Source organism: Bos mutus, chromosome 7, assembly GCF_027580195.1.
Source record: "Bos mutus isolate GX-2022 chromosome 7, NWIPB_WYAK_1.1, whole genome shotgun sequence".
NCBI lineage: Eukaryota > Metazoa > Chordata > Mammalia > Artiodactyla > Bovidae > Bos > Bos mutus.
Window position 1 is genome coordinate 54,623,636 of NC_091623.1, and position 15,884 is coordinate 54,639,519.

Here is a 15,884-nt window from a genome sequence, read left to right on the forward strand (position 1 = left end):
TGTCACCTAAAATAAAGTAGGAAGAGGTGCTACAGACTTGAAGGAGGTCCAGGGGAAGCTCTCCCCAGCCTGCTTTCAACTGAGATATGGAAGATGTGAGAGAGTGAGTTGTGGAGGATCTGAGGGAAGAGCACTCCAGGCAGGCAAAACAGCAGGTGCAAAGGCCCCGAGACAAGAATGAGGTCACCTGGCTTGAGTAACAGCAGGGAGGCCAGTGCGGCTACAGAGGAGCAAAGGTGAAAGTCGCTCAGTTGTGTCCGACTCTTTGTGACTCCATGAACTGTAGCCCGCCAGGCTCCTCTGTGCATGGGATTCTCCAGGCAAGAACACTGGAGTGGGTAGCCATTCCCTTCTCCAGGGAATCTTCCTGACCCAGGGATCAACCCCAGCTCTCTTGCATTACAGGCAGATTCTTAACTGTCTGAACCACCAGAGAAGCCCCAAGAGAAGGAAGGGGTAGTTTTAGGTGGAAGAGTCGGAGAGATGATGAGGCAGGGACTTGCAGACCATGGTGAGGACTTTGGGTTTGGCTTGGAGGGCAGTAGGAGCCAGAGAGGGTTCTGAGCAGAGGAGGGACGTGATATACAACAGGCTTGCACAGGCTCCTTCTGGGGGGAACAGACTATAGAGGGCACAGGCGGGAGTTGGGACAACAAGGAGGGAGCAACTGCGCTGTTCCTGCAGGAGATGATGGACTGGACCAGGGAAGGGGTGTTGAAGATGATCAGAAATGAACTTGCCTGATGGTCCAGTGGTTAAAACTGCACTTTCAATGCAGGGGGTATGGGTTCAATCCCTGGTCAGGAAACTAAGATTCCCACATGTCATATGGTGTGGCCAAAAAATAAAATTTTTAAAAGAGGAAGAAATGGATTCTAGAATTTCCAGTCCTGAGTACCAAGAAGGAAGAGCCAAGGCTCTGCCACTGGGAACTCACTGTCAGAGTAGTGGGGGAAAACAAGCCTCACCAGTCCCAAGACTTTTGGGGACTAAAGGTAACCAAGAGGGGACTCCCCTGGTGGTCCAGTGGTTAAGACTCCATGCCCAAATGCACAGAGCATTTGTTCAATCCCTGGTCAAGGGACTAAGATCCCACACACTGTGCAGTCAACAAATAAATAAATGAAAATAAAAGTGACCAGGACTTTGGTTGGTGTCATATTTCTTAATAGTAGTAGTAAAATGATAGTAATAATAACTCACCATTAGAAAGCCCTGATCCAGCACTATATTAAATGCTTTACTTGTATTTACTCACTTAAAAGTAACCAACTTGATTGGGAATATCATGATCCCCTTTTCCAGATTAAGAAACCAAAGCACAGAGAGGTTAAACAACTTGCTCAAAGTCACACAGCAGAGCCAGGATTTGAGCCCAGGAAGCCAGCTCCAGAGACTATGTTACCAGCCTCTAAATTCCTGCTTTCTTTCTGCAGAGAATAAAAAGGGGGAAGCAACCTTTCAGCTCCGGATGGAAACAAGGTCAGAGAACAGATCTTCACCTAGGCAGGAGGAAGGATGCACCTCCTGGAGTCCAGAGTCCTTAGCAGCTCTCCCTGTGTACTGAGTGGAGGCTGGGAACCAGCCAAACCCACCTCTCCATGCCTGCTCCATCATCGCTACCTCTCATCCTGCCCTCCCCTGCTTGTCTACCATCCCACTGCCCCAATCCTGTCCTCCATCCTGCCATGTCCAGAATGGCAGGCTCCTGAACGGTGGACGTGCACCATGACCCAGATGCCCAGAGCCTGCTCCAAGCGTGGTGGCTCTCCCCTGGCTTCATTTTCTCCAGACATTCCAGCTCCCATTCCAGTCTGGCTCTGTCTCCCAAATACCCGTGCCCAAGTCTAGGTAACAAAACATGTACTGAGTGCTTCCTGGGTGTCAGGCTCTGTTCTAGGAGCTACGGAGACAGTTGTGAGCAAGACAGCTCCTCCCTGCCTGCTGAAGCCCACAGCCTCTCAGGAGAGATAAACAATAACTGAATAATCACCCAAAATCAATGCAAAATGACCACTGTGATTAAATGTGGTGAAGGAGAGGTCCACAGAGCCGCGGGAGGGCAAATTAGAGAATTATCAGTTGTGAGGGCTGAGGAAGGCTTCTGGGCGGGGGTGGGGGGCATGGTTGGTGAAGGGATGCATCAGGTGAGATTGCAAAGATGAAAGGGTTTTTCAGGGCAAAGAGGGAGGAAGGAGAATTCTAGGCTGAGAGAACAGCATGAGCCAAGGTCCAGTGGCAGGAGAGAGACCAACACTTCAGAGCAATCAAATTGGAGGCTGGAGTGGGAGGAAGTGAACTGGAAGGATGAGACCAGGCATTTTGTAAAGCAAGGAGGGTAAACCAGGAGGCAATGTATCAGATTTCTGTTTGCTAAAGCTATATGCTGTCTGGGGGCAGAAGTGACAGGGAGTCACAGGAGGAGGTTACTGCCCTTGTCCAGGCAAGAGGTGACAGCAATGGGAGTGTGGGGGAGGGGCAAGAGGACAGTGGGAAGAGACTCGCTCTGTGAAATCCCCAGGTTCCAGGGTCATCGAGATGCCACAATGACCATCATGGAGATCTCCCTGCTCACTGGCTTCTACCCCAACCAGGATGACCTCAAACAGGTAATGAGCAGGGCGGGGATGTCCTGGAAACCTCCCACACCCCCCAAGTGGGTGCAGAGCACCTGTCTGTGGGTCAAGGCCCCCAGGTTAATGCCCCCACGGTCTGTGCCCCAAGGTCAGTGGCCATGGTCAACTTTAGCTTAACCTCTGCCCTGACTGTGCCTCAGTTTCCCCAACACTGGAGCTAATTGGACAAAGGTTGGGACCTCTAAGAGTGGAGCTCTCAGGGCTGGGTGCCTCTGTGGATCTCTGCCAACTGGCAGGTCTCACCTTCTGCCCCAGCTCACGAGCGAGGTGGAGAGGTACGCCTTCCAGTACGAGACCAAGATGAACTCCAGTGACAGCACCGTTGTCCTCTACCTGGAGAAGGTAAGGCAAGCCAGGTGTCCTCTGCCAGGGCTGTGCGGGCCGCAGGGTAGGCCAAGAAACGACGGTCAGCACCCTGGTCAGTGATGCTGGAGAGTCATGCCCTGAGGTCGGCTCTTCAGTATTCAAGACCACGTGGTCAGTGGTCATGACCAAGGCCCTGTAATCGGTATCCCCGTGCTCGGTGGCCCTGCGTGCCTCAGACAGTACGCCCCTCCTCCAGCTCTCCCACAAAGAAGACACCGTGCTCGGCTTCCGGGTCCACAGGATGCTGAAGGCCGAGTTCCTGCAGGCTGCCCAGGTCACAGTCTACGACTACTACGAGCCTTGTGAGCAGGGCCTGGGAATGGAGGGGATCCTCAGAGCGTACAAGGCCTGAGAAGGATAGGGTCAGAAAACAAAACAGAAGGGTGAGGCGCGCGGAGCCGAAAAACGAAATGGGGCGTGGCAGAGAGGGTCTTCTTTGGCTCCGTGGGAGGGGTGGCCAGAGGGAAGGAACTTAAGGGGCATGGTGCTGAGGGGCGTGTCCTTCGTTGGTGGTTAAAGGGGCGGGGAGGTGGGGCAGTAGGTTGCCTGGAAGAGGGTGTGGCCGAGCGGAGAAGGGACTGGGCGTGGCCTGTTGGGTCAGGATGGGCAAAAAGCAAGCAGGGTCTTCAAAGAGGAGGGACTTGTTAAGGGCGTGGCTGCGCACCCAGGTGCCCACTAGTGGTAAAGAACCCTCCTGCGACTTCAGGAGACGTTAAGAGACGTGGGTTCGATCCCTGGGTCGAGAAGATTCCCAACCCACTCCAGTATTCTCACCTGGAGAATCCCATGGACAGAGGAGACGTGGGCTACAGCCCAAGGGGTCGCAAAAAGTCGGACACGGCTGAAGCGTGAAGAATGTTAAAATGATAGGCAGGGGCCTTCTGGGGGCGGGGCCAGACCGGCACCCAGCCCTCCAGGACCAGAGGCCCAAGCCAACCCGACTTACTCGCCCCCTCTCGCAGCCCGAAGGTGCACTTCCTTCTACAACCTGCCCACAGAGCACGCTTCCCTGCGGAAGATCTGCGACAAAGACGTGTGCAGATGCGCGGAGGGTGAGGCCATGGAGACGGAGGGCTGGGGTTGCCAGGCTGGGGATTCAAGAGCTTTTTATCACCTCCTGGGTGCCTTCTGGGTTGAGTTTAGACGGCGAGAGGGAGAGAGAGAGAGAAAGACAAAGAGACAGAGGAGGAGAGAGCACACTACAGACCAGAAAGGCCAGACCCGTCCCTCCCCCGGGGGTTGGGCCTGGGGCCGGATGGGGGTCAGAGTGGAGGAGGGCCCCACTCCTAGCGCAGCCAGAGCACCCTCCCCTTCCCCCAACCTTCCAGAGCAGTGCCCATCCCCAAAGAAGGACAGTAACCACCTGAGTCAGGAGGAGCTCCAGACAGCAGCCTGTGAGGCTGGAGTGGACTTTGGTGAGTGTGGGGCTTGGCAGGGGGGGTAGGGGGCAGACACCTGCAGACTGGACAGCAACACGACACACCCTTGGCCCCCTTCCCCAGTGTACAAGGCCAGTCTGGAGTCTGTGGAGACCTCTGACTCCAACCCCTACATCTACTACAACATGAAGCTCCAAGCCATCATCAAGAGTGGTATGTCCAAGGTGGCAGAGGAGATGGTGTGGGAGCCTACACCGGGGGTCCCAAAGTGGGGGCAGGCCAGGCCCATGCAGGTGAACACGCACTGGCTCTCATCTCCTTCAGGCACGGACTCTGCCAAACCCCTCGCCGTAAAGAAATTCGTCACTCACACCACCTGCCAAGACTCCCTGGGGCTGCAGGAACACGAAACATACCTCATAATGGGCCAGATTTCAGACCTGTGGAGAGTCAAGTCTGAGTGCGTGGCTGGGGGGCTCCTGCTACCCTGGGGACTCAGGCCTGGGCCCCTTTCCCTACCCCAGGCCAGTCCTTGGTGTCAAAATTTCTACTGCACCCGTCAACAGGAGTCTTGGGTTTCAGGGCTACCCTGAATGAAGGTGTAGGCTGTGTACTGCACAGCTCCTGGCAACACTGTTCATTAGGGGATGGTGGTTTTCCAACAGAGGGCAGGAAAGAGTCAGAGCAAAGGGAAGCTTTTCTAATCCCCAGTAGTATGGGCTGGGGTGGGGCTGGGGGACAGCGAGACAGCCCTGTGGAGGACATTATAGGTTGTGGTTCTGGGACTCCGTCAAGCAGGGCAGAGGGGCAAATCAGAAAGGTCTCCACACTTCCAAAGCAGCAGGCTCTCCTTACTGTCCTTGCCTCCTCTCACCCACAGATACATCCATGTCCTGGGCAAGGAGACGTTTCTCATGCACTGGCCAGCGAATGGGACAGTGGGCAAGAAGGAATTGCTGGACCAACTGGCAGGGTTTTCAGACTATATGCACACCCATGGCTGCGAGTCCTGAGACCCTAAGGGTTTCTGCTGCTCACAGGAGGGTGTCTCCAAGCACACCTGAACCCCTGGGCTTAACCTCAAATAAAAAGCATAGAATATTGTACCCAAACTCCAGACATGTGTTCCTGACCCGGAGAATTAAGCAGGGACCCCACGGAACCCGCTCTATCATTAACCTGCCTCCTCTTTCTCACTCCTATTCCATTCCAGTCACACTGGCCTTCTTTGTGACTTTCCAACACCCAAGTTGATTCCCACCACAGGGCCTTTGCACAGGGCCCTGTCCCCTCCGTCAGGTACACCCTTCCTCCAGATTTCTTTATGGGTTGAACACTTACCTTATTTGCAATCTGGCAGAGGAAGTTGTTTGCTTTGGTTGTTTAATTTAATTAGTTAATTTATGGCTGTGCTGGGTCTTCATTGCTTCATGCAGGCTTTCTCTAGTTGCAGACAGCAGGGGCTACTCATTGCTGTGGCTTCTCTTGTTGCAGAGCACGGGCTCATGGGCTTCAATAGTTGTGGCGCATGGGCTTAGTTGCTCCGCGGCATTTGGGATCTTCCAGGACTAGGGATTGAACCTGTGTCCCCTGCATTGACAGGCAGATTCTTAACCACTGGGCCACCAGGAAAATCTCTGGACTCTGTTTTAATGTCACTTCCTCAAAGATATGTGCTTTAATAACATATCTAAAATAGACCCCCTCCCTTGAGACTTCCCTAGCGGTCCAGTGGTTAAGAATCTGCCTCCCAATGCAGGAGATGTAAGTTCAATCCCTGGTCAGGGAACTAAGATCCCACACGAGAGAGAGTGAGAGTGTTAGTCGCTAAGCCGTGTCTGACTCTTTGTGACCCCATGGACTGTAGCCAGCCAGGCTCCGTTGTCCATGAAATTCTCCAGGCAAGGATACTGGAGTGGATTGCCATTTCCTCCTCCAGGGGATCTTCCTGACCCAGGGATCGAACTTAGGTCTCCTGCACTTCAGGCAGATTTCTTACCATCTCTGCCAGCAGTGATCCCACATGCTGCAGAGCAACTAAGCCCACAAGTCACAAGAGACCCCTTGTGCCATAACTAAGACCTGATGCGGCCAAAAATAAATAAGTAAATATATTTTAATAAACAAGTAAAATAGGCCTCCTCCCATCACTCTCAATAACACTTAAAATACATAGTATGTGACATTTATTAATTTGATTGTTAGCTAATCAGGTATTTCTCCTGCCCCACAATATCAGCTCCTTGAGACCGCATGCCTGTCTGGTTCATTGTGGAATTCCCAGCTCCAGTAGCAGGGGCTGGTATACAGAAGGTGCTCAGGAAATGACTGTTGAATGAATGAATTTAGCATACACTCTGCACTTGGTCTTGATGGAAGCTTTGACCAGGAATCCTAGGAAACTGGAGAATTGAAAAAAGGGGCAGGGTAGGATGACTGAGTTTCATCAATGTGGCCTGGAATGGGAGTAGGGGACTGGCAAGCCAAGGCAGTAGCCCATGGGGGTCAAGGGACCACCCCCCTCAAGGAGTTCTGGAGGGATTGCAAGTCATGCAGGATGGCTTGAACTCAGTGTCAAGGAGGGGCTGAAAGTGAGGGAGAAAAAGAAAGATGGAGTTTTGAACACCAGGCTAAAGGGTTTGATCATTATGAAGGGCAGTGGGGAGCCATGGAAGGTGTTTGAGCAGGAAGAGGAATTGACCAACTCTGAGGTGGAATGGCCCAGTTGATTGATGGGCAGAAAGTGAGTTGATGGCAAGAAAGCGGAAGAGGAGGCTGGGGGTTGTGGGCCCACTGGATAGCATGGCAGCAGCTACATGAATTGTGTCTAACTGCCTCCACCTCTCCATGGCTGTGTGTGACCTTAACCCAGTTATTCACATCTTTGTGCCTTGGTTTCCTCATCTCTAACCTTATTGCCATCAGAGAGTTACTGTGAGTGTCCAGCGTTCTAAGTATTCAATAAACCTTCATCGGCCTTATTATCAGTGAGCCAGATAAGAGGCCTTGGGGAGGGAGTGACACTGCTGGAATTCACACAGTCAAAGAAAATCAGATATCAGCAACCCCTGCTCAACACCCCCTACCCAGGTGAGACTTCCCTGGTGGTCCAATGGCTAAGACTTCACGCTTCCAGTTCGGAGGACCCAGGTTTGATACCTGGTCAGAGAATTAGATACTGAATGCTGCGACTAAAAACTGGCACAGCCAAATAAGTAATTTTTTTTTAATTTAGTGGGACTTATCCTGGGACCAGGGCAATGAGGAGTTACCACCCCTTCTTGTATTCTTCTTCTTCCTCTTGTTATTTTTAATCATACATGAAGACCTTCTAGCAAAAAAGATTCCCCAAAAGGCAGACATTAAGGGGAAAAATGTGAGGGTCCCTGTTCCCTCCCCAAAGGAACCAGAACTGTCCATGGCTTGCTTGCATACCCTGTGTTCTATTTCCTGCTGTTTGTGGACACTCTGATGACCACAGGCAAAACTATAACTTAAGGTTTTATTTTCCTATGTATATAAAGACCTCCTCTTTCTAAATCAAACATTTCTTAATGTTTAACTTTTTTCTTTTTAAGAACAAACACACAATTCTTGCAATCAGGAAAAAAAAAAAAAGGCAGAGTCTTTGTTTTTTTCAAGGGGGGCTTTCCACAGATTTGAAATTTCAAACTGTGACATAGAAAGAGATGAAGTCATCTGGCCACCCAAGCTCCCAGAGCTGAGTTACCTCACGCACTTTCCTGAAACTTTTCCTGTGAGCTTTCCGGAATGTGGGATCAATGATTAACTGTGAAGGCTTCTGCTGCCAGGAGCAGACACAAAGCTACCAGGCCCAGGGCTGGAGCACAGAACTGTTTTCCCACAGTTGACACCTTTAGGAAAAGCGATAGAAACCAAGGTGCTTGCACGCTCAGTTGCTCAGTTCTGTCCGACTCTTTGCGACCCCATGGACTGTAGCCTGCCAGGCTCCTCTGTCTATGGGATTCTCCAGGCAAGAATACTGGAGTGGGCTGCCATTTCCTCCTCCAGGGGATCTTCCTGACTCAGGGGTCAAACCTGTGCCTCCTGCCTTGGCGGGTGCATTCTTTACCGCTGAACCACCTGGGAAGCCCATAAACCAAGGTGGTATGATCATAAAAATAGCTGCATGGTCCTTGAAGGATTACTATGCTTTGTATCCTCTAAATCAACACAATCCCATAAGAATATAATGAAAGTCACATGTAATTTTTTGTAAAATATTAAAAAATTTTTTGGCTGCACTGGGTCTTCATTGCTGTTCACAGGCTTTCTCTAGTTGTGGCGAGAGGGGGCTACTCTTTGTTGCATTGCCCAGGCTTCTTATTGAGGTGGCTTCTCTTATCGCGGAGTAGGGGCTCTAGGCTGTGGGCTTCTGTAGTTGTGGCACACAGGCTTAGCTGCCCCTCCGCATGTGGAGTCTTCCCTGAGCAGGAATCGAATCTGTGTCCCCTGCATTGGCAGGCGGATTCTTAACCACTGGACCACCAGAGGAGCCCCCATACATATAATTTTAAATATTCTAGTCATCGTATTAAAAAGACAAAACTAGTGAAATTAATTATAACAATTTTATTTAGCCCAATATATCTAAAATATTATCATGTCAAAATGTAATCAGTACAAAAAGTTAAAAATGTGTTATTTCACATAAATCTTCAAAATCCAACGTGCAATTTGACACTGACAACACGTCTGAATAAGGAGCTACCATATTTCGAGGGCTCAAATGCTACATGTGACCAGTTGCTACCCTATCAGACAGCCCAGTTCTTAATGGTTTATCTATATTAACTCACAGAATCTTTACAAGAACTCTATTCCCATTTTATAGATGTGGAAATTTAGGCTCCGAAATTTAATAGAAGAAACTGCTCAGAGAGCTAGCAATGGACTCAAACCCAGATTGTCTGGTTCCAAGGTGTACCCCATTGGCCTCTATGCTGCTGCTTCTGCTGCTAAGTCGCTTCAGTCGTGTCCGACTCTGTGTGACCCCATAGACGACAGCCCACCAGGCTCTCCTGTCCCTGGGATTCTCCAGGCAAGAACACTGGAGTGGGTTGCCATTTCCTTCTCCAATGCATGAAAGTGAAAAGTGAAAGTGAAGTCACTTAGTCATGTCCGACTCTTCACGACCCCATGGACTGCAGCCCACCAGGCTCCTCCGTCCATGGGATTTTCCTCAATTCCATCTGGAAGGAGCGATGCACTCAGCTGTCCTGGGTTCGAGTCCTGACTGTGCCACTTACAACCCAGATCACTGCATGATTTGCTTAATTCCTCTGAAATTTCATATTCTTCATCTGAAAAAGGGCCAGTAGTACCTAAACCAGAAGGCTGAGGGATCACTTGCTAGTCTAAAGCCTGGAGGACACTGCACAGAGAGCCGGCACCCTGCTGACCCCTGGGTACACTCGGGCTCTTTCTACCACTGCGATTTCTCCATTCACTGAATTCATTTGGGCTGCCCAGCTTTGCACATAACACATTCTTGAAAATGTATTTGAAGCCGATTTTGCACAACTCGAACAATAGATTGCTGTGCTGTCAAGGGCACTCCATTTACAAAGGACTACACAAATTATGAAATTCCAAATTACTTCTCACCTCTTAGGTGTCATTGTCAAAGACAGATTCCCAGGGTCTCGTACATGTTATTTTAAAAAATAATTGGATTTGTCTTATTGTGTATTTTCTTGATTCTCATTACAAAAGTGATGGATACTTATTGCAAATAAAAAAAAATTTTGATACTTCGAGAAATATGTCATATTGAGAGTAAAGGTGGTGTGGGGACCCACATGCAGAAATGCACAGGGATGGGGTGTGTGAGCCAAGGGAGTGTCAGCAAGGCCCCAGCTGTCAAAGCATCAGAGTACAGAGGTTGAAAGAGACAATTAAAATAACACACAATATTCTGAAATTTCACACATACATACACACACACACATAATGAACTATGTGGATGAAATTTTTTTCTGAGCCATAAATAATAAAAAACAAATACTGATCAATCATGCTAGAGAAAAAATAAATTATCTTTGTAGTCAATCTGAAGAAAATATTATAAATCATTGTCATATGAAGAGTCGGTTAAAGAGTTTGTTGTTATTTAGCCACTAAGTCATGACTGATTCTTTGTGACCCCATGGACTATAGCCTGCCAGGCTCCTCTGTCCATGAGACTTCCCAGGTAAGAATACTGGAGTGGGTAGCCAGTTCATTCTCCAGGGGATCTTCCTGGCCCAGGGATCAAACCTGAGTTCCCTGAATTGCAGGCAGATTCTTTACCACTATACCATCTGGGAAGCCCTGGTTAAACAGTATATAGCCATAAAATGTAGGGGGACGTTTGGAGAGGCATGCTTGACAGTTAATTAATAAAAACACTTTGTTATTAAAAAAAAATAACACACCATGCTTTAGTAGGTGTTGCAGAGTTGCTCTCTCCAACGATTTTACCAAGGGACACCCTTTCCAACCAACAATATGGAGATTTCCCATACCCAGCATCTCCAGTTCTAGGCATTCCCAAATTTCTTCATTTGGTTAAACTGAGGGAGGGACTTAGCCAGTGGTCCAATAGTTAAGATTCTCTGTTTCCACTGCAGGGGGCACAGGTTCAACCCCTGGTCAGGGAACTAAGATGCTGCGTGCTGCTCATCCTGATCTAATTAATTAAGCTGAGGGAGAAATTGACTAGGTTTTGAAAAGCACACATATCCTCCAATCATGTCCATTTCCTCCACAACTAAATGTACTTTCACTCAGCATGTGCCTCTGAAGGTCAAATTGAAGGTCAAGATTTGGGTATGAGTTTCCCCTCTGTTCACCCTCCACCCTGCTCACTAAAGCCCAGCAAAGGTGGCCTATAGATTCCTGCAATATACCCAGCCCCCTCCCACCTCAGGACCTTTGCACATGCTGCTCTCTCTACCTGCACCTCGTCACCTTGTTGTTATTCAGTTGCTCAGTCGTGTCTGACTCCTTGTGACCCCATGGACTGCAGCACCCCAGGCCTCCCTGTCCTTCACCATCTCCCACAGTTTGCCCAAACTGATGTCCATTGAGTCAGTGATGCCATCCAACCATCTCATCCCCTGTTGCCCCCTTCTCCTCCTGCCTTCAATCTTTCCCAACATCAGGGCCTTTTCCAGTGAATTGGCTTTTCACATCAGGTGGCCAAAGTATTGAAGCTTCAGCTTCAGCATCAGTCCTTCCAATGAGTACTCAGGGTTGATTTCCTTTAGGATTGACTGGTTTGATCTCCTTGCTGCCCAAGGGACTCTCAAGAGTCTTCTCTAGCACCACAGTTCGAAAGCATCAATTTTTCAGCACTCAGCTTTCTTTACTGTCCAACTCTCACATCCATACCTGACTACTGGAAAAGCCATAGCTTTGACTAGACAGACTTTTGTCAGCAAAGTGGTATCTCTGCTTTTTAATATACTGTCTAGCTTTCTCACAGCTTTTCTTCCAAAGAGCAAGTGTCTTTTAATTTCACGGCTGCTGTCACCATCTTCAGTGATTTTGGAGCCCAAGAAGTAAAGTTTGTCACTGTTTCCATGTTTTCCCTAGGTAGTTCCTATTCCCTATTTATCCTTTGGAGAGACCCCCCCCACCCCCAGGAGGTTCTTGTTTTCCCTTTTGTGATAATATTACCCCCTTTATATGATTTCTATCTGGATCAAATGAGATACATAATTCAAAACACTTGACACAGTGTTTCAGAAAGTGTTCACATCATGGGACAACAAAGCTATCTTTATCTGTCCAGACAGACCAAGATGGTTACAGAGCTCAAACTAAACTTTGAGGTAGGCAGCGCCTCCATGTGATCGCTGGGAATCTTTGTTTTTCTGTTCATCATGTTTAGTCGCTAAGTCATGTCAGAGACTTTTGCGACCCCATGGACAGTGGCCCGCCAGGCTCCTCTGTCCATGGGATTTCCCATGCCATTTCCTTCTCCAGGGCATCTTCCCAGCTCAGGGATCAAACTGAGTCTTCTGTACTGGCAGGCGGAAATTGACAAGCCACCAGGGAAGCCCTCTGTTCATCTATAAATGCCCAAATTCAGTACTCACAGGCTGTATCTCTGTCCCTCCAGACTGCTCTCGCCCTCGCCTCCTGCTCTGTGCCCTGACAGGCTGACTGCCTGACCGGCTCCCTTTCCTTCCTTACCTTCTGGCGCTGGAAGCGAGAGACTCCAGTAGGAGATGGGGAGGGAGGAGGGGAGAGAGGACAGGGTCTTTATCCTTCTTCCTAAACACAGGCTGGATCTGGCAACTCAATTTTATCACACAGGATGTGGCGGCTGAAGTGATGCTCTGGGACTTTGAAGGCTAGGTCATGAAATGATACAACTTCCACCTGGCTTTCCTTCTCTTGGGTTGCCTGCCCTGGCGAGGCCAGCTGCCAGGTTGGGCGTATCAAACTCAAGTCAACCTAGGTAGTGAGGAACTGAGGCATCCCGCCAACAACCAGCACTCACCTGCCAGTCACATGTGAGTGAGCCTCCTCGGAAGCAAGAGCCTTCAGCCCCAAACCTTCAGAGGAACGCAGCCCCAGTCAACATGTCGACTACAACCTTATGGAGACTCTGAGCCAGAAAGCCTACTAAAGCCGTCCCTGGATTCCTGACCCACAAAAACTGTGTGAGCTAATAAGTGTTTCTTGTTTTAAGTCACTACGTGTGTGCGTGCTAAGTCACTTCAGTCATGTCCAACTCTGTCACCCCATGTCAGTCCATGTCACCCCAGGTCACCCCATGTCAGTCCATGAGGATTCTCCAGGCAGGAATACTGGAGTGGGTTGCCATGCCCTCTTCCAAGGGATCTTCCTAACCCAGGGATTGAACTCACATCTCCTGCATTGGCAGGTGGGTTCTTTACCACTAGCGCCACCTGGGAAGCCCTTAAGCCATTACATTTGGGAAGATAATTTGTTGCACAGCAACAGAGAACTACACCTGGTAAGAAGAGTCCCGAGTTCCCATTCTTCCTGGAACCCTCTTCCTCTACATCCTTCAGGTCTCCACTCAGATGTTACTTCTCATCTTCCCTAAGCTCTCTTTATCCATCCCCCTGTGGCGGTTTATTTTTCATCCTGGCGTGTATTATCTCCTGAAAGCAGTAAGAGTGTTAGTCACTCAGTTGTGTCCGACTACAACTCCATGGAGTGTAGCCCACCGGGCTCCTCTGTCCATGGGATTCTCCAGGCCAGAATACTGGAGTGGGTAGCCATTCCCTTCTCCAGGGGATCTTCCTGACCCAGGGATCGAACCCAGGTCTCCCGCATTGCAGGCAGATTCTGTACTGTCTGAGCCACCAGGGAAGCTGCCTACCCATCACATATTTGTTTCTTCTATCTCCCCACTAGAATGCTAGCTCTATAGGGCAGGGATCTTTGTTTTCTGTGATGCTGTGTCCATGGTGCATGGAGCAGTGCCTGGCACAGAGCAAGCTCTCACTATGGTGATCATTAGGATGAGAAGCTAACAGACGTGAGTTGTGTTGGGGCTTGATCAGATTCCCACCTGTTTCCTGCCTGTTCTGTGCTCACCATGACCAGGGATAGAACATAGCTGTGACCTCCCCCTCCACTGGGTAAGTAGTAGTTGGGAACTATAATGAGAGAGCCCCTCCATGCCTCCCTGCTTCCCTGGGATAAAATCCCAGGTCCTCTCAGCAGTCTTCAACCTTTTCTGCACCAGAGACCATTTTCCTGGAAGACAACTTTTCCACAGACGGAGTGGGGGGTGTGGGGATGGTTTCGGGATGATTCAAGTGCATAACATTTAGTGTGCAATCTATTTCGATTATTATTGTATCAGCTCCACCTCAAATCATCAGGCATCAGATCCCAGAGGTTAGGAACCACTGCTCTGTGATGCCTGCTGCTGCTAAGTCGCTTCAGTTGTGTCCCACTCTGTGCGACCCCATAGACGGTAGCCTACCAGGCTCCCCCGTCCCTGGGATTCTCCTGGCAAACACACTGGAGTGGGTTGCCATTTCCTTCTCCAATGCATGAAAGTGAAAAGTGAAAGTGAAGTCGCTCAGTCGCGTCCAACTCTTAGCGACCCCATGGACTGCAGCCTACCAGGCTCCTCCGTCCATGGGATTTTCCAGGAAGACTACTGGAGTGGGTTGCCATTGCCTTCTCCACCTGCGATGCCTACAGTCCCCCATTCCTACCTGAAACCCCACCACTCAGCCACAAAGAACCATGAACTGTTTACATCCACTAATAGAGTAGGCTCCAGGGAGGAGTGCCTAGACCCCACAAACAGAACTTTGGAGTTCGAGTAGAAAACATTAGAACATTTATATTTTTAATCATTGGGGATCTTCCCCACCCTGGAATTGAACCCCCATCTCTGGAGTCTCCTGCACTGGCAGGCGGATTCTTTCCTACTAGTGCCACCTGGGAAGCCCAAGGAATATCATTATGTAATAAATACATTATTATAAAATGATCTACAGAATCTGATCTTTCTCTTGTAGCTCAGTTGGGAAAGAATCTGCCTGCAGTGCAGGAGACCTGGGTTCGATTCCTGGTTCGGGAAGATCCCATGGAGAAGGAAATGGCAACCCACTCCAGTATTCTTGCCTGGAAAATCTCATGGACAGAGGAGCCTGGCAGTCCATGGGGTCACAAGAATCAGACACGACTTAGCGACTAAACCACCACCACAGAATCTGAGTATAACTGTATTTGTATATAATTCATAAGCAAACACTCTTTGGGGAATTGAGCTTCCACATTTTTACTGATGGAGGTTAAACAATTTGAGGGGTGTCATTTATCCTAACACAATTTTGCCACCCCCAGAGAACATTTGGCAACGTCTGGAGACATTTTCAGTTACCACGACTGGGGCAAGGGTGCCACAGGCACCTAGTGGGTTGAAGCCAGGGATGCTGCTAAATATCCTACAATGCACAGGGCAGGCCCCCAGAATCACCCAGCCCTAAGCGCCAATAGTGTTGAGGTTGAGAAGCCCTGGCTTAAAGCGCTAGTCACTTTTTTCTGGGGTCTTTGCACCCAAAGCTGTTCCATCCCACACTCCTATCTTCTGACTGCTTGAGACCTCGCTCTTCCGGACTCCTCCAAGAAGCCATTTTTTTCTTTTTTTTAAAGAAACCATTTCTGATGCCGCCAGGCAGGGCTCCTCCAGCCCCCTCGCCCACCCCCCAGGCTGGGTTAAAATCGTCCTGATCCCCCGGGGTTCTCAATCTTCCGTTTTTCAGCGCAAATTCCCTGGAACCCCTAGACAGACCGATTCTGCAAGACTGCGAGGGACCAGGAATCCGTATTTTTAACGAGCACCTTCTCCCCACCACAACTGCCTGCTTCCTAATATCTTGCACATAGTAGGTGGCCCAGTGACTAGTTGAATGTCTACAGCGTGCCAGGCGCTACTAAATACTCGACCTGGGGATCTCGAATCCTGGCACGTGCGCGCGCGCGCGCGCACAGGCAT

The 15,884-nt window shown here is 49.7% G+C and overlaps 1 protein-coding gene across 1 annotated transcript; it reads left to right on the top strand.

Moving 5' to 3' along the window:
- The first annotated feature begins 2,546 nt into the window (after window positions 1–2,546).
- Window positions 2,547–5,394, top strand: LOC138988586 (complement C3-like). The gene is made up of 8 exons (XM_070374721.1): window positions 2,547–2,609; window positions 2,892–2,978; window positions 3,199–3,304; window positions 3,965–4,054; window positions 4,331–4,417; window positions 4,505–4,594; window positions 4,706–4,841; window positions 5,262–5,394. Exons 1-8 carry the CDS (start codon window positions 2,547–2,549, stop codon window positions 5,392–5,394), a joined length of 792 nt encoding a protein of 263 aa, XP_070230822.1.
- The last annotated feature ends 10,490 nt before the right edge of the window (window positions 5,395–15,884 follow it).

Excerpts from the sequence above, each read along its gene's own strand:
- LOC138988586 (XM_070374721.1), top strand. The coding sequence starts at position 2,547 with ATGACCATCATGGAGATCTCCCTGCTCACTGGCTTCTACCCCAACCAG. Across the intron at positions 2,979-3,198 it reads TTGTCCTCTACCTGGAGAAG|CTCTCCCACAAAGAAGACAC; the intron begins GTAAGGCAAGCC and ends CCCCTCCTCCAG. Across the intron at positions 3,305-3,964 it reads CTACGACTACTACGAGCCTT|CCCGAAGGTGCACTTCCTTC; the intron begins GTGAGCAGGGCC and ends CCCCTCTCGCAG.